The sequence below is a fragment of the Podarcis melisellensis genome (assembly GCF_964234715.1).
Source record: "Podarcis melisellensis genome assembly, chromosome: 13".
NCBI lineage: Eukaryota > Metazoa > Chordata > Lepidosauria > Squamata > Lacertidae > Podarcis > Podarcis melisellensis.
The window spans coordinates 36,970,721-36,993,331 of NC_138545.1; the positions used below are offsets into that span (position 1 = coordinate 36,970,721).

Below are 22,611 nucleotides of genomic sequence, written 5' to 3' on the forward strand. Positions count from 1 at the left end.
AGCGACAGCAACACTGCAATGGGAGGAATATTCTGTCCTCATCCTCCATTTCCCCCTGCGCAAAACTGTGTGCACTGACCCAAAGTGTGTACAATGACGAGATCAGACGCACCTCAGAAAGGAGGACACTGACCAATCTAAACAAGAGCCAGAATGCAAGCCTGGGCCCTGTCGTAGCGGGAGATCAGGCTGGGGAGGCATGTCTGCTGAGGCAGGAAGGCAGATGAACTGCGTTCCTCCTGCAAGCGGCCAAGCAGAATGGAGCCTTGCCTTTCCACATGGTCCTGTTTTCTGCCAGGGTAAAAGGTGGGGCTGAGCTGTTGGTTACCCAGTTTGCTTCAAAACTTTCTCCCTCTTCTGTTCAGCTGTAGTTCCTATCTGGAAACAAGTGTTCTATTTCTGCTCTCTTCGCAGAGTTATTAAAAATAACAATAATACAGTGAACACCACTGCCATTTCATATGGATTGTTTATGTGGGTGTGTTAATTCTATGTCTTCCCAAAGGCGCTTATTTATATAATGAAATACTACCTGGGTAGTTGATTCCAAAAAGAGGTGCTGCTTGATTCACTGGTATTTATGCTATAGGGTCTTGCAATGTCTGTGTCCCACCCCACCCGCCAACCTTCATCCTCCTGTGCTTTTTAACAGAGTGAAGACATTTGTAGTCTGCTGCCTAAATACTCAACTTGCAGACATGTAATGCACACAACACTTTTGAGATGCTGTCTCTCATACCTTGAGCTGTATAAGCATGCCCTCACAGCACACCCTCCCGGAGCACCACAGGTTATAAATATGTTCGTTCTCTTGGTTCAGCTTGCCCGTGCTTGTGGCTTCTTTATTTGTGCCGTCATCCCCTTAAAAGAAAGCATAAGCTGATCAACGAAAGTTTATTACTGTATACTTAAGACAACGCTGCAGTGTGCCATATGGAGGGCTGCTTCTAACAACTCAGAGGCTTTGCTCGGTATGAAATACTGCAGCCTGCCTTCCAATGGGGATGGGATAGCTGCAACATGCTGCACCAATACTCCAGTGACTGCTCTGCCTCCCTGTTGCCTTTCAGGCTCTGCAACATAAAGATGGGGATCTGAAAAGCCTTAAATGACCTGCAACACTATACCCAAGAGATCACCTCCACTCCTACTTCCCACCATAAAAATGGGATGTGATCAGATCTTACATATGCCATCTGTGTATCACATCAAGTCTGCTCAAGCATGCAAAAAAGGTGTGCTCATGGATTGAAGAGTTTGGATTTGATATCCCTGCTTTATCACTACCCTAAGGAGTCTCAAAGCGGCTAACAATCTCCTTTTCCCTTCCCTCCCCCACAACAAACACTCTGTGAGGTGAGTGAGGCTGAGAGAATTCAGAGAAGTGTGACTGGCCCAAGGTCACCCAGCAGCTGCATGTGGAGGAGCGGGGAATCGAACCTGGTTCACCAGATTACGAGTCCACTGCTCTTAACCACTACACCACACTGGCTCTCTAAGGTTTATTTGGTATCTTCAAAAGATACTATCTTTTATTTAGTAAAGTTTATTTACTAAAATAAATAAAAGTTTATTTATCTTTTAAAAGGTTATCTTTTATTCAGTAAGGTTTATTTAGTATTTTCATGGATCTTAACTTCAAAAAGCCTGAAACCTTGCTCCGTTCTATACGCTGATATTCCACTTTCTCTCCCCCAGCAGCCTCCTCATACATCATCCCCAGCTCTCTGAATTTGTGCGCTCTTACAAACTTATCTTCTGTAAGTACATCTCTGATTTCTTTGTGAACTCTTTGCAATCTCTTAAGTTTTGCAATCTCTAAACAGAGTGTCACTTTATCTCTTTCAGCAATGCACTCTTCCCAATTTCACCTTGCTCTATTTCTTGCTCCTTCCAACACTGCAATGGATTTCCTGGGAGTATTGTTTCCTCTTCGCTCAGTGCTGGCCTCTCCCTAAGATTCTGAACTTTCCGCATTCAGTTTTTACCTCTTCAACCTCAGACTTGATTCCTTTAGCATCTCACCAGACTTCAGCCCTCTAATGCAAGATATGTCTCACTCCTCCATTTGACATCTCAGCTCACACAACTGAAAACTGAAAAACTCGGGAGGAGGTTTGAAGAACTTGGCTGATTTTGCACACACTTTAAATCCATTCTCTCCTCCCCTTTATATGCCACCTTCTTGGGCCAAGATTCGCTTTGATCCACACCAACTTTATGAATCCTCAGACCTCTCCTGTAACTCTGGTCATGTGTTGGGGAAAGAGTAAGAAGCTACTAGGCAGGCTTTAGGATGCAACTTACCAACAAGGGCAAAGTTACTTTCAAGCAGCTCCCGGTGACTATTGAACCAGGCCTGAGCCAGGCGGTTGTTCTTATTCTTCCCTATGATGTAGTTCATGATGTAAGCAAGCAGCCCTGTCACCATTAAGATTTCCATGTAGTAACTCTCCCAGCTATTTTGGAGGTGGGCAGGGACCTGTGATTGAATTTGGACATTGTTAAAACTACTTCATTTTGGGAGGAAATCAGTTGCTCAACAACAACAACAAAATCTGGTTGCAAGTTATAAGACACCTTGTGTGGTGTTTTTTTTTTTATTCTTTTAGGAACTACCAGTTACTATACCACTTACTAAATTCAAGACATAATATATCGAATCAAAACAATCCTGCGTTGGGCAGTGGCTCGGTGCTTTGCATGCCTCTCCCCAAATGAGCCAACCTGCACCCTCCGCTCAACATCTGAGACCCTGTCTTTGTGTGCCCTTTTCCCTAAGGGGCCCAGTGGGAAGCAACTTGAGAATGGGCCTTTTCTACAGTGGTTCCCTGCTTGTGAAATGCTCTCCCCAAGGAAGTTTGCCTGGCACCTTCATTGCATATCTTTAGGCACAAGGCAAAAACACTTCTCTATGAGCAATCTTAGTTGACCGAACATTTTGTGGCCTTTTAAATTTGTGGGAGGGGAAGGGTTATTGGTTTGTTTTTGTTTTGCTCTGTATTATGTGTTCTCATTTTGTATGTTTATGTTGTGAACCACCCTGTGATCTTCGGATGAAAGGCGGTATACAAATTTAATTTTAATTTAATAATAATACAAGTGATACCTTGGTTGTCGAACTTAATCTGTTCCAGGAGTCTGTTCGACTCCCAAAACTATTCAAAAACCAAGGCGCAGCTTCTGATTGGCTTCAGGAGCTTCCTGCACTCAATCGGAAGCCACATCGGACGTTTGGCTTCCAAAAAATGTTTGCAAACCTGAACACTTTGCGGCATTCGGGAGCCGATTTGTTCGGGAGCGGTTCAACAACCAAGGTACTACTGCAATATTAATTAATTAATAATAAATACTTCAGTGATTACCGCGGCCCATTCAACCCTACAACTTAATGAAATTTAATTACCTTTTCTACAGCCTAAAACCTGGGCACTGCCAGTGTGCTACTGCAATGTCAGGCAATATATAAAATATCAGTTACTAGAAAAGAATGATAGGATACCGAGCAACTGCACAGCGTCTTTGAAAGAACAGAAGATCACTTTGGGCAGTCGACTAACTTCACGTGGGATGGGGCCTAGCAACAGAAAAATCTGTCTGCTTTCTGTGGAAATGGGGGAGGGGAGTATAGTGGAAAACAACAAATGCAAGAAAACTCAACACATGAACAATTACATCCAACTAAGTCATACTCAAGAGCAAACCCACTGAAATCAACCCACTTAATATAGCCGAGTCTGCTGATTTCAACAGGATCTACTTGTATTACAGTGGTACCTCGGGTTACATATTCTTCAGGTTACATATGCTTCAGGTTACACACTCCACTAAGCCAGAAATAGTGCTTCAGGTTAAGAACAGAAATCAGGCTCCGGCGGTGCGGCAGCAGGAGGAGGCCCCATTAGCTAAAGTGGTGCTTCAGGTTAAGAACAGTTTTAGGTTAAGTACGGACCTCTGGAACGAATTAAGTACTTAACCCGAGGTACCACTGTATTTGGTTGGAAACAACCCAATGAAGCTTAGTGATGTTGAATTAGGTTAGAGCTACTGTTAATTAGGGGCTACATGTAAAACTCTTAGTACATAGGCTTACATCAACAATTGTTATAGGATCTTTACTCTTGCCGGGAGATGCATCGGGTTTCTCCTCGTAGCCTTCAAACTCTTCATCGTCGTAAGGCTCGCTCTCTGCATCACCTTCCTACAATAAGCAAGCAAAAAAATACAGAAAAATGTCAGATGTTTCGACAAAGTAGACTTCTACTGCATCTATATTTACTGTTGGAACAGCCACTGGATATAGCTTTAAACTGAAGGAGCCACCCTGAATTGTGACATTTAATCCTTATAGTTCAATCTTCCTTTGGAAAACTCAGCAGCTCACATAGAACTCCAAAATAGTATCCACTGAGCAAACCGAGATTTTGGATTAAATATAACAGCAGCATGTACCTTCATCCAATTCAGAGTAGCTCGGTATACGACATTAAACTTGCTTCTAGGAGACCCGGTAATTGTTTGCAATGGTTTCTCTGCTATGTTTGATAGCATCTGGGTGGCTGTGGAGTGTAGCACATCTATGGTTGCCTAGCTAGGAAAAAGAAGGCTGCATCTTTCATACCTGCTTCTGCAACGAAATTGAATGGGATGGCCAGCTACGTTTCTTCTTAGCGCAGGCACAACGCAAAGAGGTGGCAATGTTAATCCACGCTCGGAGGCTGTGCAAACAACAAAGGCACAGTGTGCCCTACTGTAAACGTTAAAAAGAAGTTAATGCAAGAGCGCTCTCATGGTTTGAAAAGGTAGGTGCCATTGACACCAAGTCTCCAGGTGTCTGAATTTAATAGAATCCTATCTACAGATGCTTCTCAGGTTCAGGGGCTGGATGGTGCCCTCCATCTGGCCTTCAGGGCTCTCCCCAGGCCTCAGTCACGACTGGCTCTGTTCCATGCACTCCACAAGTGCAGTTTTGCCCGGCTGAAACATATCCCCGATTGGTGATAAGGCTGCCTGTTGGCCTGGAAAAGGATGGAGAGATATGTCTGGGTGTATGTAGAAAACGTGGACTTTGGCAGGCCTGGAATGTAGCCTTCTGAAGAAAGCAAGAGAAGTCTCATCAACTGTGCCACCCACCGTGTCTAACTAGTCCATGGAAGGTTGCCTGTGATGGAATGTGGCCCTCAAGCTGAATTACCTTCCTCATCCCTGCCCTACTGCCTTTGCAATCCTAAAGATAATCCGTAGGTCTGTGGTAACTGGAAGACAGAGCTCAGTAACTCCCTTGAGACCGATTGCTTAATTGTGGCATGAGCTTTCGTAAGCAACAGCCTATTCCATCAGGTGGATGAAACGGGAGGTGGCAAACACAAACATGTGAGTTGAGGTACAGTGCAAGATCAATCAAGTTAGCAAGGATGCGACTTCAAAAGAATGAGGATGCCAAGAATACATCTGATTGCAATGATGGGTTACTTCAATACAGCCTACACGATTGTCCGACCTGGAAATGAATCCACGTGCAGAAAGATGCTGAAGATTTCAAGTATTTAGACTGCCAGCCTACATCGATTTACCTACCTGAACTGAGCGGGACTTACTTCCAAGTTTACGTGTACATGATTGCTTCCCAAGGCATGGAAAAGCTTGCTGCAAAGACCACATCCAGCCATGAGGGAATGCTTGCCAAACCTCATGCCACAAGCAATGCTGCATTCTGCTTCTCTACAGCAGGGGTGTTACCATTAATGCCCCAGTGTTATGAGATGCCCCTTCTCAAGAAGTTCCTATGCCTCCCCATGCCTGCTAATTTGTTTTATTAAAAAAAACTCAATACTTTTGTTTTTCAAGGAGCCCCTGTGTTGACTGTTTGTTTAATGTTGCTGCTACTTTCTGTAGTGATTATTTTCCTTCAACTTAATTGGTCTTTTGAATTTAGGATTGCCATATGTCCTCTTTTTCCAAGACACCTCCTCGTTTTCATGCGTATATAGTCATCACAGCGATCCATAGTTAAAAGTAGAAGTCGGCAAACGTGTCCTCTTTTTTGCTCATCAAAATATGGCAACCCTAATGTTATGCTTTGCATCTTTGTACCCCACTTTGGAATATAATAATTTTATATAATTAATATATAAAATCTGGCTTTGTCAGTATAATAGACTGGCTGACCTCCTAACTCCACCATCAGCAACTCTCCCTCAAAACAAAAATGACAAAGAACAGGCCAGGCCCTTCCCCCGGCTTTATCACCTGCGCATCAGGATCCTCAAAGTCAAGATTTTCGTCTTGACCTTCAAGCTCAACAGTGGCCTCCTCCTCGTCATCTTCGGTCGTGACGACCCGCTGGGGAGATTCAGTCGCAGGATCTTCTATCACATCTTCAAACTCAGCGAAGTCATTATCATCATATTCCACAATGTCATCGCCGTCGTCAAACTCATCGAACTTTGCCCAAACGAGGCCCCACGGGATGAAGAGAACGGCCACCACAAAGCACACGCTTCTCATTGTTGCTGGGAAAAGGAAAAAAGGCGGTAAATACCGAAATCTTCAGACCTGGGAATACAGAAACATCCAGCGCGTGCCCTTTCCTAAAATAGCAACTCAAGAGGCCGGCAACTCCCTGTCGGCTGCAAGCAACACGCTGGGAAATTTATCAATCTGCAGTTTAGCTGCATGCCATTTATGTATCAGGTGCACAAATGTGGTGGTCATGTTACAACACTTTTACACTATGCTCCTCTAGGAAATGTAAGACATGTCCGTGGGCCAGAGAAACAGTTGTGAGCAGACACATGGTTCTAAGAGCAAAAGGCCACCTCCTGCATGTTACCGGCAAGACCTAAAAGGGGCAAATTTGGACTACTGGTTTGGCTAATTATGAAAAATTGCATTGACAGAGAAGCTCACTTAGAAACTTGAGGTACTGAAAGAAGCATGTAGACACTTTCACTACAGACTGGTACTAACAGCTGCATATGCACAAATCTGGACTGTTTTAAGAGCAAGTGTAGACACTTCTTCAACTAATTGACATGAAACCCGTGAAAGTAAAAGAAATTACAGTGGTACCTCGGGATGCGAACAGGATCCATTCTGAAGCCCTGTTTGCATCCTGAATAAAAAGTAAGACGCGTCGGCGCATGCACGTATCGCGTTTTGCCGCTTCCGCGCATGTGCGTGACGCCATTTTGAGCGTCTGCGCATGCGGCGAAACCCGGAAGTAACACACTCCGTTACTTTCGGGTTGCTGCGGAGCGTAACCCGAAAGCACTCAACCTGAAGCACATTCAACCCGAGGTATGACTGTATAGGTACATGGCCAAAGTCATCCTCTGTTTTGGAATAGGTATACATACAGTGGTACCTTGGGTTAAGTACTTAATTTGTTCCGGAGGTCCGTTCTTAACCTGAAACTGTTCTTAACCTGAAGCACCACTTTAGCTAATGGGGCCTCCCGCTGCTGCTGCACCGCCAGAGCACGATTTCTGTTCTCATCCTGAAGCAAAGTTCTTAACCCGAGGTACTATTTCTGGGTTAGCAGAGTCTGTAACCTGAAGCGTATGTAACCTGAAGCGTATGTAACCCGAGGTACCACTGTACTACAAAATCTGTTGTTGATTTGTTACTCTCTCTTTTTGAATAGGTGTACTAAATCTATTGATGATTTGTTATAACAAAAACTGAACAATAAATTACGGGGGGGGGGAGCCACACCCTAAGTTTCGTTTTAGCTACACAGAAGTAGCATTGCACCACACTTCTCAATTACTCAGATATAAAAGAGGGAAGAGACTACTCAGAGGGTAGAAGGACAAAACCTCTTCCTGAACACACTAGAATTTGAGCTTGTTCTCCTTTCTGTCACCATAGGGTGACAGGTCTGCCAATCATTGGTTTGGACCACCCACCTTTTGTGCACTGATAGTGCAATCCAATGCCTGTCTGCACAGAAGTAAGTCCCCCTGAGTTCAGTGGGGCTTACTCTCAGGTAAATGGGTACAGGATTGCAACCTATTTAATTTAAGAGCTGGGTTATCAAAGTATCCATACAGTTCAGCCCCTCTTTTCCGAAAGTGATCAGCAAAATGACTCTGGGAGCCCTCAAAGCATGAAGTCAAAAACCATCCCCTGTTACTTATCCCAAATGTCTAGTATTCAGAAGTACAGAGTCTGGAGACTCCATTCTGTTTAGCAGTCACAGCTAAGAAATGCAACCTCCAACAGAAGGTTGTATATAGGATGATAGTCACCAATCAACCCACACCCATACATGTGCATGGGGGGAAAGTTTACTTAAGGAAATGACGGACTTTGTCAAAAGTTTGAGACTCTGAGCTGAAAATGTCCAACAGACAATTGCCTGATCTGCACATAATGATAAACTATAATTTATATAACAAGTTGTGATCAAACAAAGCATGGCTTGTTTCTCCAAAATTTGGTTCATTTTGCAGCTGTTCTCGTTTGCTGTAGTTTGGCAAGTGTGGGATGGGATGCCAAATAAACCATAGTTAGTTAAGGAAGACTGCTTAGTTCAAGCCATGGATAAAAAACAAACAAACAATGTTTCTAAGTCAACAAAAAACCATGGCTTCAGACTGTGGTTTGCGGGCAGTAAACAAATCATATATAAGCCTCTGGACACAGCTCACAATACTAAGCCATGGCTTAAAGTAAAGGTAAAGGTACCCCTGCCCGTACGGGCCAGTCTTGACAGACTCTGGGGTTGTGCGCCCATCTCACTTAAGAGGCCGGGGGCCAGCGCTGTCCGGAGACACTTCCGGGTCACGTGGCCAGCGTGACATCGCTGCTCTGGCGAGCCAGAGCCGCACACGGAAACGCCGTTTACCTTCCCGCTGGTAAGCGGTCCCTATTTATCTACTTGCACCCGGAGGTGCTTTCGAACTGCTAGGTTGGCAGGCGCTGGGACCGAGCAGCGGGAGCGCACCCCGCCGCAGGGAATCGAACTGCCGACCTTTCGATCGGCAAGTCCTAGGCGCTGAGGCTTTAACCCACAGCGCCATGGCTTAACTATAGCTTAAAAAGCACTATGTTTGAACCAGACCAATGTTGGACTTCACTTTATAGAACTCATGCCTATGTTACAATCAGGGTGGATAAAAATCAATGATTTAAAAATAAATAAATAAACAATCACATTTTTTAATTTTAAAATGAAATGCTTTTGGAGGAAAAATCTTTCTAAAGATAGTTTTCTATTTAAGTTACATTATAGTCCAAAGGCTATTCATCAGGAAATAATGATGTGTTTTAAGTTTTTCATGTGTGCTAAAACTCAGTCTAAGGGTTTTTTTAAAAAAAATTGTTTAACCACATCAGTTAACAAACATGGATACATATTGTCACGGCCACCCAGGACGGGTCCCAGCTCACAAGAGACCTCACTCCGTTGCAGTTTATTTACAGGAAAAGTTTATTGAAGATTTCTGCTTCTCGTACAGTTCAGCATCGTGGCCGTACGTCTGTCACGTTAGACCGCTGAAGTCCCCTCTGACTCCTCCCCCCTTCCACACCAACTTAATAGCCTGGCTCTAGACCACCTCTTCCTCTCCTTTCTTTTCCGCAGGGTCTTCCTGCCCCCCTGGGTTCCCTCTCTCCGTGACTCGCCTGAGGCTGAATCCTCTGCCGCCTCTTCCCCCCTCCTTCTGGCTTTAGGGCCGGGCTCCTCCCCTGAGCTCTCTCCACTTCCGCGCGCCTCTACGTTTGAACTTGGCGCGCGTACGTTGCTGCTGACCTTTCTTTCGACCGCTACACCACCCCTTGTTCTGCTCTCCACCCTTTCCGGCTGAACACCTTGCTCCAACCCCCTTTCTCTGTTCTCTCCTAATCCTGCTCCCTCCGAGAGGCTGACGACTCCACCCCCTTTACTCCGTTCCGGCTGAGACGCCTCTTGCTGCGTCTGTCTTCCACTGGGCTCCTCTCCGCTTCTCCCTTCTCCTCCCTTTTGCTTGATTAAGGTAACCCCCTTTTGAGAATCCTCTGACTCGCTGCTCAGACTCGTGGATTCCCTCAGAATTCCGTCATCTTCTTCCTCATCCTTCTGCCCCTCCTCCCACTCGCTCTCCGTCTCCTCTGTCATCTCCTCCTCTCTCCCAGAAACCCTGACATCCATCCCCCCCTCGAAGCCCCCCCTTCCCCCCTCCCGCTCGCCGGGTGCAGGTTGAGGAAAACGTGGTTCTTCCGGGGTCGGTTCAGGATACAAGTTGTCCACTTCAACGTTCTCCTCTGTCATCTCCGTATATGTGTGTTCGAACTCGGGTTCCCCACCCACAGACCTCACAGTCTCTTCCTCCATCACTGCTTCTCCTGGCGCTGCCTGCCAAGGACCTACCATCCATCTCTGACTCCATGCCTCCCTTGGCTGATCCACCCACCAACAAGGGCCTGTCTCCTCCCCCCCCAGTCTCGGATCCCTGGTCGGGCTTGTTTCGGGCGTATGGCCCTCGGGTGAGGAGAAACCCTCGAACGTGCTGTCTGACAAAGTGGGCGTGAAAAGCCAATCATCAAAATACTCCTCGGGCATGGGCTTGTGCGGAAAAAGTGCATGGAACTCCTCCTTCAACAGGGGTTCGTCCAACGCGTAACCCGGCACCCAGCTATTGGCAGAGGCCGGAGTGCCTTCCCTGGCTAGAAAATATTCAACTCCCTCCTCCCCCCATCTCGAGTCCAGTATCTCTGTGACCTCGTTAAGAGGTTCTGGTCTTGGCGATTCCCCCCCCTCAGGCGCCCTCCTACGTGGCTCTGGGAGTGCTCCTGACTCTTGAAACCTGTGTGGGGTTTTGTAGGGAGTGAGCACCGACCTATGAAAGACCGGGTGCACCCTGGAACCCTCCGGAAGGGCTAGACGAAAAGCCACCGGATTGATCTTAGCCTCAACTTGATATGGCCCTAGCTGCCTGTGTCCTAACTTCTTCTTGGCCAATGACCTGGCCGGCATCGCGTGGGCTGCTAACCACACCCAGTCCCCAATCTGGATGTCCTCTCCCGCCCTCCTGTGCTTATCGGCCTGCACCTTATACGCCTGTTTTGCCAGCTCCAAATGTCTCCGCAGCTCCTCGTGCACCTCTTGCAACTCCGCTGCAAACTGGTCGGCATCTTGAGGCCCCCCCCCTCCTGGTGCCGCAAATCTCGGGAAGGTTCTGGGATGACGGCCATTGTTCGCGAAGAAAGGCGTCACCCCGGTGGATGCGTGTTTCGTGTTGTTGTAGGCGAATTCAGCCATCGGCAGATAGTCCACCCACGCCGCAGGTCGCTGGTTGGCGTAGCACCGCAGGTACTGCTGCATGATCGCGTTGACCCTCTCCGCTTGACCGTTGGTTTGTGGATGTCTCGCCGATGTCAGGTTGATTTTGACGTGCAAGATGCCCAGAAGCTTTCGCCAGAAAGTGGAAACAAACTGGCGCCCCCTGTCGGACAAGACGGACTGCGGAAGTCCATGCACTCTGAAGACGTGATCGATGAAGAGCTTTGCGGTCTGTTCTGCCGTCGCCACCTTGGCACAAGGGATGAAATGCGCCATCTTGGTGAACAAGTCCACCACCACTAACACCGCCGTCTTACCTCTGGAGCTGGGCAGGTCCGTAACAAAGTCCAACGCTACCCTCTCCCACGGTTGCTGCGGTGTCTCCAGCGGTTCTAGCAATCCCGCCTGCTTCTGGTGCACTGGTTTGGACCTCTGGCAGATATCACACCTGGCGACGTAGTCCGCCACCTCTCCTCTCATCTGGGGCCACCAAAAGTCTCTAGCCACCAACTCCATCGTCTTCTCTTTGCCGAAATGGCCTGCACTAGGGGCGTCATGCAATTGTTGCAGAACCTTGGCTCGAAGATCGTCGGTGGGCACGTAAAGGGCACCCTTACGAGTCAAAAGTCCATCTTGCAATTGGAACTCATCGTTGTCTCGCGACCCTCCGCGTAGCTCCTCCATCTTGGACTGTGCAAACTGATCCCTTTGCAACGCGCGTCGCACCGCGTCCAGGTCGACTGCGATGGTAGCGCACGTCCACGCCTGCGGTGCGAAAATGTGCTTTGCTGCGATTGGAGCTGCTTCCTCCAAGTATTGCGGCTTTCGGGACAGCGCGTCTGCAATAACATTGGAGTCTCCTGGGATGTATTCTATTTTGAAGTCGAAATCCGCAAAGAACTCCGCCCAGCGCATGTGTCGCTGGGTCTGTAACTTAGCCGTCCGCCAATACTCTAAGTTCTTGTGATCCGTGCGGACTTGCACCGTGTGCTTGGCTCCTATTAAGAAGTGTCGCCACGCTTTGAAAGCTGCATGAATGGCCAACAACTCCCTGTCCCATATGGTATAATTGCGCTCCGTCTTGCTGAGCTTCCGGGAGTAGAACGCACCCGGTCTCCAGTTGCCTTGTGAATCCTCTTGCAAAAGAACGGCCCCAACCGCTCTGTCTGACGCATCGGTCTCTACCCGCATGGGTCTGCCGGGATTCACGTGGAGCAGCTGCTCTTCGGAGGCGAAAAGACCTTTAAGCGTCCGGAAGGACCGCTCCGCTTGTTCGGTCCAGACGAACTTCTTCTTCTTGGAACTGAGGGTGTCAGTGATAGCCGCCGTCGCGTTCGCAAAACCTTTAATAAACTTGCGGTAAAAATTGGCAAAGCCGATGAACCTCTGGACCTCTTTCCGATTTCGAGGGCTTTTCCAGTCCAACAGCGCTTGAACCTTAGCCCTGTCCATGGCCAGTCCCTCGTCGGACAACTTGTAGCCAAGGAAATCAACCTCTCTGACATCAAACTGGCATTTTTCCAACTTGGCGTACAGCCTGTGGTCCTTCAGCCTCTGCAGGACCTCCCTCACGTCCTTATCGTGATCCTCCGGCGATTCCGAGAAAATCAGGATATCGTCGAGAAAGCAGACACACTTCTTGTAGAGGAGACCTGCTAGCACGTGGTGCATAAATGCTTGAAAAACGTGGCTGCCATTTTGGAGACCGAAAGGCATGACTCTGTATTCGTATGTGCCCAGAGGGGTGAACATGGCGGTCTTCCACTCATCTCCTTTCCGGATGCGGATGAGATTGTAAGCTCCACGTAGGTCCAGCTTGGTGAAAATCTTGCCCCTCCTGACGGTCGCTAAAAGGTCGTCAATCTTGGGCATGGGGAAAGCTTTGGGCTTAGTCAAGCTGTTTATGAACCTGTAATCCACTATAAGCCTTTTTTGGGGCGTGTTTTTCTTCTTCACAAAGAACACAGGGCTGCCACCCGCTGCTTTAGATTCCTGGATGAAACCTCGCTTGAGGTTATGGTCTATGAACTCCCGAAGCTCTTGCATCTCGTCTTCCGACATGGAGTACAGCTTGGCAGCAGGCAGTTGCGCCCCTGGCACTAAATCAATCGCGCAGTCGTAAGGTCTGTGAGGCGGCAACTTGTCAGCTTCCTTCTCACAGAAAACCTCCAAGAAGTCCTGGTACTTGTGAGGCACTGTTTGCACCATACCCAGATGCAACTGCTGCTCGGCTTCTCCTCCCTGATCGGTCTGAAAGCAATGCTGAGCACAATACGATGAACAAAAGGTGATCTGCCGCTGGTACCACGCAACCGCGGGACTGTGCCTCTCCAGCCAACTCATGCCTAACACGATGGGTGTGTCCGATAAGTGGGTGACATTGAAACTAATAAGTTCTCGATGGTTGCCAATCTGCATCATCATGGGAGGGGTTTGCTGCACCACTTGCCCCCCCAGCAACTTCCTGCCGTCTACCGTGACCACGTTTAGAGGCGTCGTTGCAGGCAGGAGCGCCATGTTGTGCTGCTTAACGAACTGCAGTCCCACGAAGTCGGCGTTGCTTCCCGAATCGATCGTTATTGGAACCTCGAGGAGTCTCCCATCAGGCAACTGGAGTGTTGCTGTGAGCAGAACTGCCGGTCTGGGAGGCAAAGGGTCCACGCTCTGCAGTGATGCTGGGGGCTTGTCTACAGATCCGCCTGGCTGAGCCCCAGTAGCTCTGCTTCCAGCCAGGCACTGTTGTTTCCCTGAAGCTGCTCCCCTGGTTGCACCTCTGCTGTTACAGTTGCCAGTGCTGCAGTGTGCTTCTGGAGCCTCTGGGGGCACTCTTTCGCCATATGGTGCGCACTGTCACAGATGTAACACTTCCTGGTTCCTCTAGGAGGCTTCGCTTTGGCTGCACCAGGGACAGGGCTCTGGGATGGCTTCTGAGCCCTAGCACCACCAATCTCCATTGGCTCCTCGCTGTCCTTCCCCATTGGCGAGGGGTGCGCACGGCTGAAATCCCTGTGCACAAAAGGGAGAGTCCTCGCTTGCGCACGCGCTTGGGGCCCGTCCTCCTCGTGCCACGGACGTCCCTCATGTCGAATTCCAATAGCTAAAGCCCGTTGCACCACGTCTTCTAGGGTCTGGGGTCTGTCCCCCCTAGCGATCTCATCCTTGATGGGGGGGCTCAATCCCTCCCAAAAAAGATCTCTGACCGGCTTACTGTCCTTTGGCCAATCTAAGGCGGTGAGCAATGCAAAAAATTTAGAGTGGTATTGGCGCACAGTCGCTTTCCCCTGCCTCAGCCCGTGCATTTGACGGCGCGCAATGTCCACATCCACAGAGGATTGAAAACAAGAATCCATCGCTTTGATGAACGCAGTTGAATTGCGACGGGCCGGTCCATCTTCGCGCCACAGATTGCGTAGCCAAGCCCTGGCCTCCCCATGCAGGTGCGAAACAATGAACCCCACTTTCTCCTCCTCATCTTTAAAATCGTGACGGAGTAAATGCAGTGCATATACGACGTCCGCTCTGAAATTGGGATAGTCTTGCAAGTTGCCATTAAAATGCGGAACCAGGGCACCCCCCCTCCGTCCAAGCGCAATGCCCTCCGCTCTGGAACCTGGGGCCCCCGCCCTGTCCGCGTGTTCCCACCTTGCCTGCAAATCCTGGCACGTCTTCTCCAAGTCGTCATTCTTCTTCTGCGAAGCAATGACTGCCGATGTGAGAGCGGTAACCTGATCCCGCAGTGCAACCAGCTGCTCCTCAGCGCTCATGGCTGCTCCCGTTCGTGAGCTTCGCAAAAAAAATTTTTTGCTTTCTGAGAGGGGACTTACTGTCACGGCCACCCAGGACGGGTCCCAGCTCACAAGAGACCTCACTCCGTTGCAGTTTATTTACAGGAAAAGTTTATTGAAGATTTCTGCTTCTCGTACAGTTCAGCATCGTGGCCGTACGTCTGTCACGTTAGACCGCTGAAGTCCCCTCTGACTCCTCCCCCCTTCCACACCAACTTAATAGCCTGGCTCTAGACCACCTCTTCCTCTCCTTTCTTTTCCGCAGGGTCTTCCTGCCCCCCTGGGTTCCCTCTCTCCGTGACTCGCCTGAGGCTGAATCCTCTGCCGCCTCTTCCCCCCTCCTTCTGGCTTTAGGGCCGGGCTCCTCCCCTGAGCTCTCTCCACTTCCGCGCGCCTCTACGTTTGAACTTGGCGCGCATACGTTGCTGCTGACCTTTCTTTCGACCGCTACACCACCCCTTGTTCTGCTCTCCACCCTTTCCGGCTGAACACCTTGCTCCAACCCCCTTTCTCTGTTCTCTCCTAATCCTGCTCCCTCCGAGAGGCTGACGACTCCACCCCCTTTACTCCGTTCCGGCTGAGACGCCTCTTGCTGCGTCTGTCTTCCACTGGGCTCCTCTCCGCTTCTCCCTTCTCCTCCCTTTTGCTTGATTAAGGTAACCCCCTTTTGAGAATCCTCTGACTCGCTGCTCAGACTCGTGGATTCCCTCAGAATTCCGTCATCTTCTTCCTCATCCTTCTGCCCCTCCTCCCACTCGCTCTCCGTCTCCTCTGTCATCTCCTCCTCTCTCCCAGAAACCCTGACACATATGCTATAATGTTATTGTTTCAGTTAAATGTTATTGAGGAAATTATTATTTTTCTCCTTCCAATAAAGTACAGCAGAAAAGTTGTCCAAATATACAGGTAACGTATTAAACCTCACAATAATTTCATAATTATCTGTCAGTGTATTTATAATAGTACAACCAAACCAGTATGGTAATTTTTGATATAACTATAAAAACTACTCTGAAAATTTATTATTCCAAAAATGAAACCTTCATCTGGTTGTAAATATTAAGATTATACCAGCAAAAAATTAGTCTTTCTGTAAAAAAATAATAATATTTAAATCAAGCCTTACTGACTAGTGATTTAAATCAAGTCTTACTGACTAGTGATTTAAATCAAATCCACCCTGGTTACAATACAGCTCACCTGCTGTACAAGCAACTGTCATCGTTCATAACTCATATAACACTTCTCAGTATAGTTAGTAAATTACTGTGTAGCAGTGGGAAGTTTCCATTTGCTGCTGGAAGAAGACTGCTGTTTTGGACAGTAATCAAAAAACGAATTGCACCCATCTGCAAATCTCACATCACAGTATCGTTGGGAGCTGAGGTCCTTGTTAGAGTTATGTTACAGACTGACACTGTCAATGCCTGTTGTCAGTACCTGCCGCTTGCAACACCGCAGCCTTCCGCATTCCACAGTTACAAGGAGTAGCTCCTTAAAAGGAACTCAATCTAGGTTAGGCAATCTAAAATTAGCAAGAGCAGCCAGAGCGCTTCCATCCATCAGCTACGTTTTATAAGCAGGCAGGCTTGGGAAATAAAAAAGGATGCATGAAGGAGATATAGGCGGCTGTAGTGCTTTTGGCACACACTCTCTGAATGCCAAATTGACTCAAGTGTGCAGAGGAACAGCTGCTTTCAAACTAAAAATGTAGCCCAGTCTCTCTACTTGCCTGGCCATTATCAGGGACTGGGCTGGACACTAAGGAGTGGTGGCTGAATACCGATGAGTGGGCAACCGGGAGAAGGGGAATTGCGGAGAACGACTAAGAAGGAGGGATCAGTGATCTGGGGGAGTCTGTAACAGCCAGGAGGCAAGAGTCAGAGGCAGGAGAAGCTACAGGATAGGAGAATGAAGAGCAGTGCCAGGAGAGAGAGGTCAGGCTGGCATAGCGTCAAGGACTTCCACACCTCCCTCTCCTGTTCAACCCTTTCTCCACGACCAGAAGATGATCGAAGAGGGAGTAGGAGGAACAGGTTACACGAAGGAGGCGTTGCTTGCTTGCTTGTAGGGAGGTTAATGGTAAAGGGACCCCTGACCATTAGGTCCAGTCGTGACCGACTCTGGGGTTGCGGCGCTCATCTCGCTTTATTGTCCGAGGGAGTCGGCATACAGCTTCCAGGTCATGTGGCCAGCATGAATAAGCCGCTTCTGGTGAACGGGACCAGCACACGGAAATGCTGTTGACTTTCCTCCGGAGTGGTACCTATTTATCTACTTGCACTTTGACGTGCTTTTAAACTGCTAGGTTGGCAGGAGCAGGAACTGAGCAACGGGAGCTCACCCCGTTGCGGGGATTTGAACCGCCGACCATCTGATCGGCAAGTCCTAGGCTCTGTGGTTTAACCCACAGCGCCACCTGTGTAGGGAGGTTAGGGAGATAAATAAGCTGGGGCTGAGGGCGGAGTGTTGGGCTTTTGTGACAAAAATGGGTGTACAAATTTTGTGAAATAAATAAATAATAAAATAAAATCACCCTACCCTTAAAATGCCTGGTACTTCTGGTCTTCCTACTAATATACCTATCTATTTAGTGAAGGCACAGGTGGAAGGTAAGACTGAGCTCTTCAGATAGATTACCTGACGATCACAGTAGGAGTTTCTGACCTGCAACTGTTTAATATAGTACAGTGGTAACTCAGGTTACATACACTTCAGGTTAGATATGCTTCAGGTTACAGACCGCTAACCCAGAAATAGTGCTTCACGTTAAGAATTTTGCTTCAGGATAAGAACAGAAATCGTGCTCCGGCGGCACGGCGGCAGCAGGAGGCCCCATTAGCTAAAGTGGTGCTTCAGGTTAAGAACAGTTTCAGGTTAAGTACGGACCTCCGAACGAATTAAGTACTTAACCTGAGGTACCACTGTAACATCAAAAAGGCTTCCACCAAACTAGGCTGTCAGAAACCCCGATGCATAGTTTAGCTGTAGATTTCCCACCAATTCTGTTTGCTCTCACAACAACCCTGAAAGGTTTGAAAGAGAGGGAAAGACCGGCTCAAGGTCAACGAGCTTTTGGAATATCTGGAAAAAAAATTCTTGATCGGATGAAATTGCGAGCCGCATTCAAAATATGAGCAGCTGAAGAAAAATGATAGTATTTGAAAGAGAAGAATATGTATGTGTTAGATGAAACGTCTACTAGAATGAATGGGATGGGATTAAGAACATCACGAAAGGAAAGGCGGAAAGTTTAAGAAATGTATAAGCAATTGAAAAGCTGGAATTTATATGTAAAGATTTTAAAGTTTTGTTTGTTTGTTTTTTTAAAAATGAGGTCAACTAGTGAGCTTTACGGGCAAGGGGCAATTTGAGTCCAGTGTGCCCCAACCTGGTGCCCTCCAAATGTTTTGGACCCCTGCCATCAACACCAGGCAGCATGGTGGAATTAGTGATAATGGGAGGTGCAGTTTAAAACACCCAGAGGGGACACCAGGTTGGGGTTGGAGAAGGCTACTCTAGTTATAACAGCAGCTTGGCTCACTGGCTTGTACATACATACATACATACATACATACTAGGAGCAGCAAGTAATGAGATATCTCTGTATCTGGCTCTTCTATCCTAGCTATCATTTCACCTCAAGCTCAAGCTGGTGAACCACTGGATTGTAGGAAAAAACAAAATAGGTTTATCCAGTTTGATGATTTAGAACTGTACCCTTTCAGAACTATACTCAATTCTGCTGGAAAAGCCTCCCCACTCCTCCCCAACAATACTGGTCCAATACTCAGATTTACAGAACAGTCTCCCCATTCCCAAGCATGCAACAGGAAATTATCTGTCCCTTTTAAGAGCAGAAGAAAAGCCTTGTCAGATCAGGCCATCTTGTCCAACATGCTGTTCTCACAGTGGCCAACCAGGAGCACAAAAGTGCTCTTCCAAATCTGAGTATGGCAGGTAGTTAAAGAGCTTTAGCAGGCAAAACTAAGCCGCATTAAGTGATTTTGGACAAGCACTGTATACTGTCAGGTGAAAAGAAAACGGAGCCTGGAAAAAAAGAAAAAAAATATGCTGTCGAATTCCAGGAAGCCAGCATCCATTTTCTAAGCGTATAAGAGATTATGTACTTTGGATTTTTCCACCATGTTTTACCAAACAGGTCACAAAATTCCCACACACTGAGCTGCAGGAACTCCAAGAGCTCCTATGAGAGCCATCTGAGCTATGTGACATAAAACAGTACAGTAATCCCCTATATCGATGCCGTACTGTTAAGATATTTTGTCCTCTCCCAATGCACACACACGTGTGTTGCATACACACACTCTCCCTTCCCCCATCAAGATAAACAACCGATACCACAACCTTAGTAGCCAATTTCTGCTTCTAGAACCCCCTCTTTTTATTATTTATACAGCTACCCAGCAATAAAAACAAAAGCAACCTTGGGCAGCTTGCAAGCAACACTCAATTGAAAAGCACTGTAAATAATAATTATGTACAATAAAAGAGAACGGGGGGAGGAAACAAAAAAAAACAAAACACCTTTCCTTGTAACAGCGGCAGCAGAAGCAGCTAACGAAACAGTTATTTCAACACCGTTCCCACGACCGGGGTGGGGTCGGCTACACACGTGTCGTACGTACACACGTGTCCTGGACACCGACCTACAAATTCCAAAGGAGATTTCGTCCCAGGCCTGGAAAGGGGGCAGCCAACTGTCTACCCCAATGGAGCCGCTTTTGACTCGCTTAGGAACCAGCCAGAGGCCTGGGAGGGCGAGAGAAGGGCCCAGCGGACTCCCCTTAGCCCTCGCCCCTCTCCCCGTACCCCGAACCCTTCAAACTGACCCACCCGGCGCAACCCCGGGGTACCTGAGGCCGGCGCTGCCGCTACAACGACGTTCCCGAGGCCCACCTCGCCTGCTTGCCTGCCGGACTTTACGCTCGCGGTTTCCTTCCTCCTCCTCCTCCCGTAAGGTACGCGAGTTGCGTAAGTCTGCGCAGGCGCCTCTCGCCTGAAGGCCAAAGAAAGGTGAGAGGCGGAGGGAGGAGGAGGAGGAAGAGGAGTGGCTGGGAGCGGAGCGGACTTGGAGGCCTTTGCCCCGCTTGCCTTCGGGGTTAGGGAAAGGGGCAGTGCCGGGTTTACTTATAAGCTCTAGTGTTTCCCAACCTTGTGCCTCCAGCTGTTTTTGAACTACAACTCCCATCATCCCTGACTAGCAAGACCAGTGGCAAGGGATGATGGGAATTGTAGTCCAAAAACAGCTGGAGGCACAAGGTTGGGAAACGGGCTTCACCTTCTTGGGGCTCCCCAATAAATTAAAGGGGGGGACTGGATGTACATTTCCAAAATACACAAGATAAAAATCAAATCAAGCCTACATACAGCAACAGTGTTTCGTGTTGTGTAGTGTAGGCTCCTATGATGTAAGTCAGTGTTTCCCAAACTTGGGTCTCCAGCTGTTGTTGGACTACAACTCCCATCATCCCTAGCTAGCAGAAACAGAGGTCAGGGATGAGGGAATTGTAGTCCAAAAACAGCTGGAGACCCCAGTTCGGGAAATACTGATTTAAGTAATGGGCCCTGCCTGCTAGCCTGTTCCCTAAAATATCACTGGTTTGCTCATTTTTATATATAGAGTGCCTACATTTTGCTATTTATAATTATGAATAGTTTGCATCATATATTTACACCTATTATTCTTTCATGTTATAGCAGGTTCCTAGGGACTAGATTGTGAGTCTTTATAAATTGCGTTTCTAAAGGAACTTTTGTGATAGCCAAATGCCAGGGTGTTTGCATGATTTAGTTATGAATAAAAATCGTTTTAAGTTAGAGCTTAATAATTATTTCACTATTAATATACTTCTTAATTGTATTTAACTATATACTTCTTCACTGTATTTCAGTTCAGCAATTACTTTGATAAAATACATGTTTTGTTACTATTAGGTCCATAAATTACCATATAGCATATATTCAACACAAAAAACAGCGACAATTTGTTGTTGACAAAGGACAGCTGGACATAGAAAGGGCCCCATTACCTTCAGTAGCTTACGGCCTCATCAAACCTAAATCCAGCCCTGCATCTGTCCCCCCGAAGCGGCTGCAGAGGCTGATAAAATCTCTTGGACCTTGATGAGGGTTTGTTGTTGTTTTTTACTCTGTTTGCAATGGCAAAAGGGAGGCACAAGGGTTTTTTTTTATTGTTGTTGTTATTTCCTCCAGAAACGTGTGAGAAGCTGGTTGAGACACTTCCAGAAAGGGTTGGGTGGTGGGGGGAGAGAATACTTTCTCCATGCTCTGGTGTGGGCTGGGGTTGCCAAATCTCCCAAAAATAAATAAATAAACACACACACACATGTCTGGGAAATTCCGCAATACTTGAGGCTTGAACACATTTATTATTACGGCATAAACTTTCAGCTGATGAAGTGGACTGTAGTACACAAAAGCTTATGCCTTAATCATTAAGGTGCCGGGAAATAGAAAAGAAAAAAAGCTTCATAGCCCTACTATTAATAATATGACAGGTCTACTCCTTTAAAAAACGACCACACACCACACCCTTTCAAATATATCCAGAGGCCTGGTGTAGTTCTTATTCCCATTTTATTGGGATGAGCGGATATATGTGCTGACGGTGAGAAACATGTCTTACAGCAGCCCTAGAATTCAATCCACTGTTGCTAACCCCAAGCTGTAACTTAGTAGTAAAACACATGCCTAGCGTGCAAAAGGTCCTTGACTTTATCTCTGGCATCTCCAGCTGGAACATGGGCATAGCCAGGATTTTTTTTTTGGGGGGAGGCCTTTTGTTGAGGGGGGCAGAAGCTCAGCTATGTAGTTTTATTGACTGGGGGGCAGCTGCCCCTCCCTGTCCCCCCGGCTATGCCCATGAGCTGGAATACTGCTGCCAGTCAGTGTATGTAATGCTAAACAAGATGGGCTAGATGGGAGACAGTAACATGATACTGATTCGTTATTTCATTCATATATATATAATTTATTTTCCATTTAATATTATACATTCACATCATCATTATCCACTTTACCACTTTGGCTCTTTAGAGCCTATCGACTTCCTTCCCTCCTGCCTCAGGGCTTTCAAAATTAACCTTTATATCATTGCATTTTGTACGTTTTCCAATTCTAATTACACTCATTACAAAATAGCTCAAAATTTAAATGAAAATAGATATAAAAATTCTCATTACAAGTCTTCAGACAACCCTGCTGGTGATGCTATTTGCTTACAATAACCTTTCAAATATCGTATAAATTGACTCCAGTCCTTTTGGAATACTTGATCATCATTATTTCTATCCCATCTCTCCTACTAATAATTGTGTATGTGTGTGTGTTTATTACAGTAATAACTTTATGGGGGGGGGGAAATCAGGCTCGCATGTCACTCTAGTACTTCTTCCCTCTAGGGTCCGCGCCCGCCACGGGCTTCTTCTAACGGTTTCCCGCCCTTCGCGACGTCACCCGGGCGCGCGCGGAGGAGCGAAAGGCCCCTTCGCAAAGGCGCGGAGAGAGGGCCGTCGC

At 47.4% G+C, this 22,611-nt stretch overlaps 1 protein-coding gene across 1 annotated transcript in view; it reads right to left on the bottom strand.

The window, feature by feature from the left end:
* CCDC47 (coiled-coil domain containing 47) overlaps window positions 1-20,071 on the bottom strand; it is a 35,300-nt gene extending 15,229 nt beyond the window's left edge. Inside the window, exons 1-5 of the mRNA XM_081884187.1 lie at window positions 19,929-20,071; window positions 6,250-6,512; window positions 4,094-4,201; window positions 2,308-2,482; window positions 740-861 (exon numbers count right to left, since the gene is read on the bottom strand). Of these exons, the coding sequence (XP_081740313.1) occupies window positions 740-861; window positions 2,308-2,482; window positions 4,094-4,201; window positions 6,250-6,507 (663 nt within the window). The 5' untranslated portion in view covers window positions 6,508-6,512; window positions 19,929-20,071. The remainder of the gene's footprint in view (window positions 1-739; window positions 862-2,307; window positions 2,483-4,093; window positions 4,202-6,249; window positions 6,513-19,928) is intronic.
* Window positions 20,072-22,611: the final 2,540 nt, after the last annotated feature.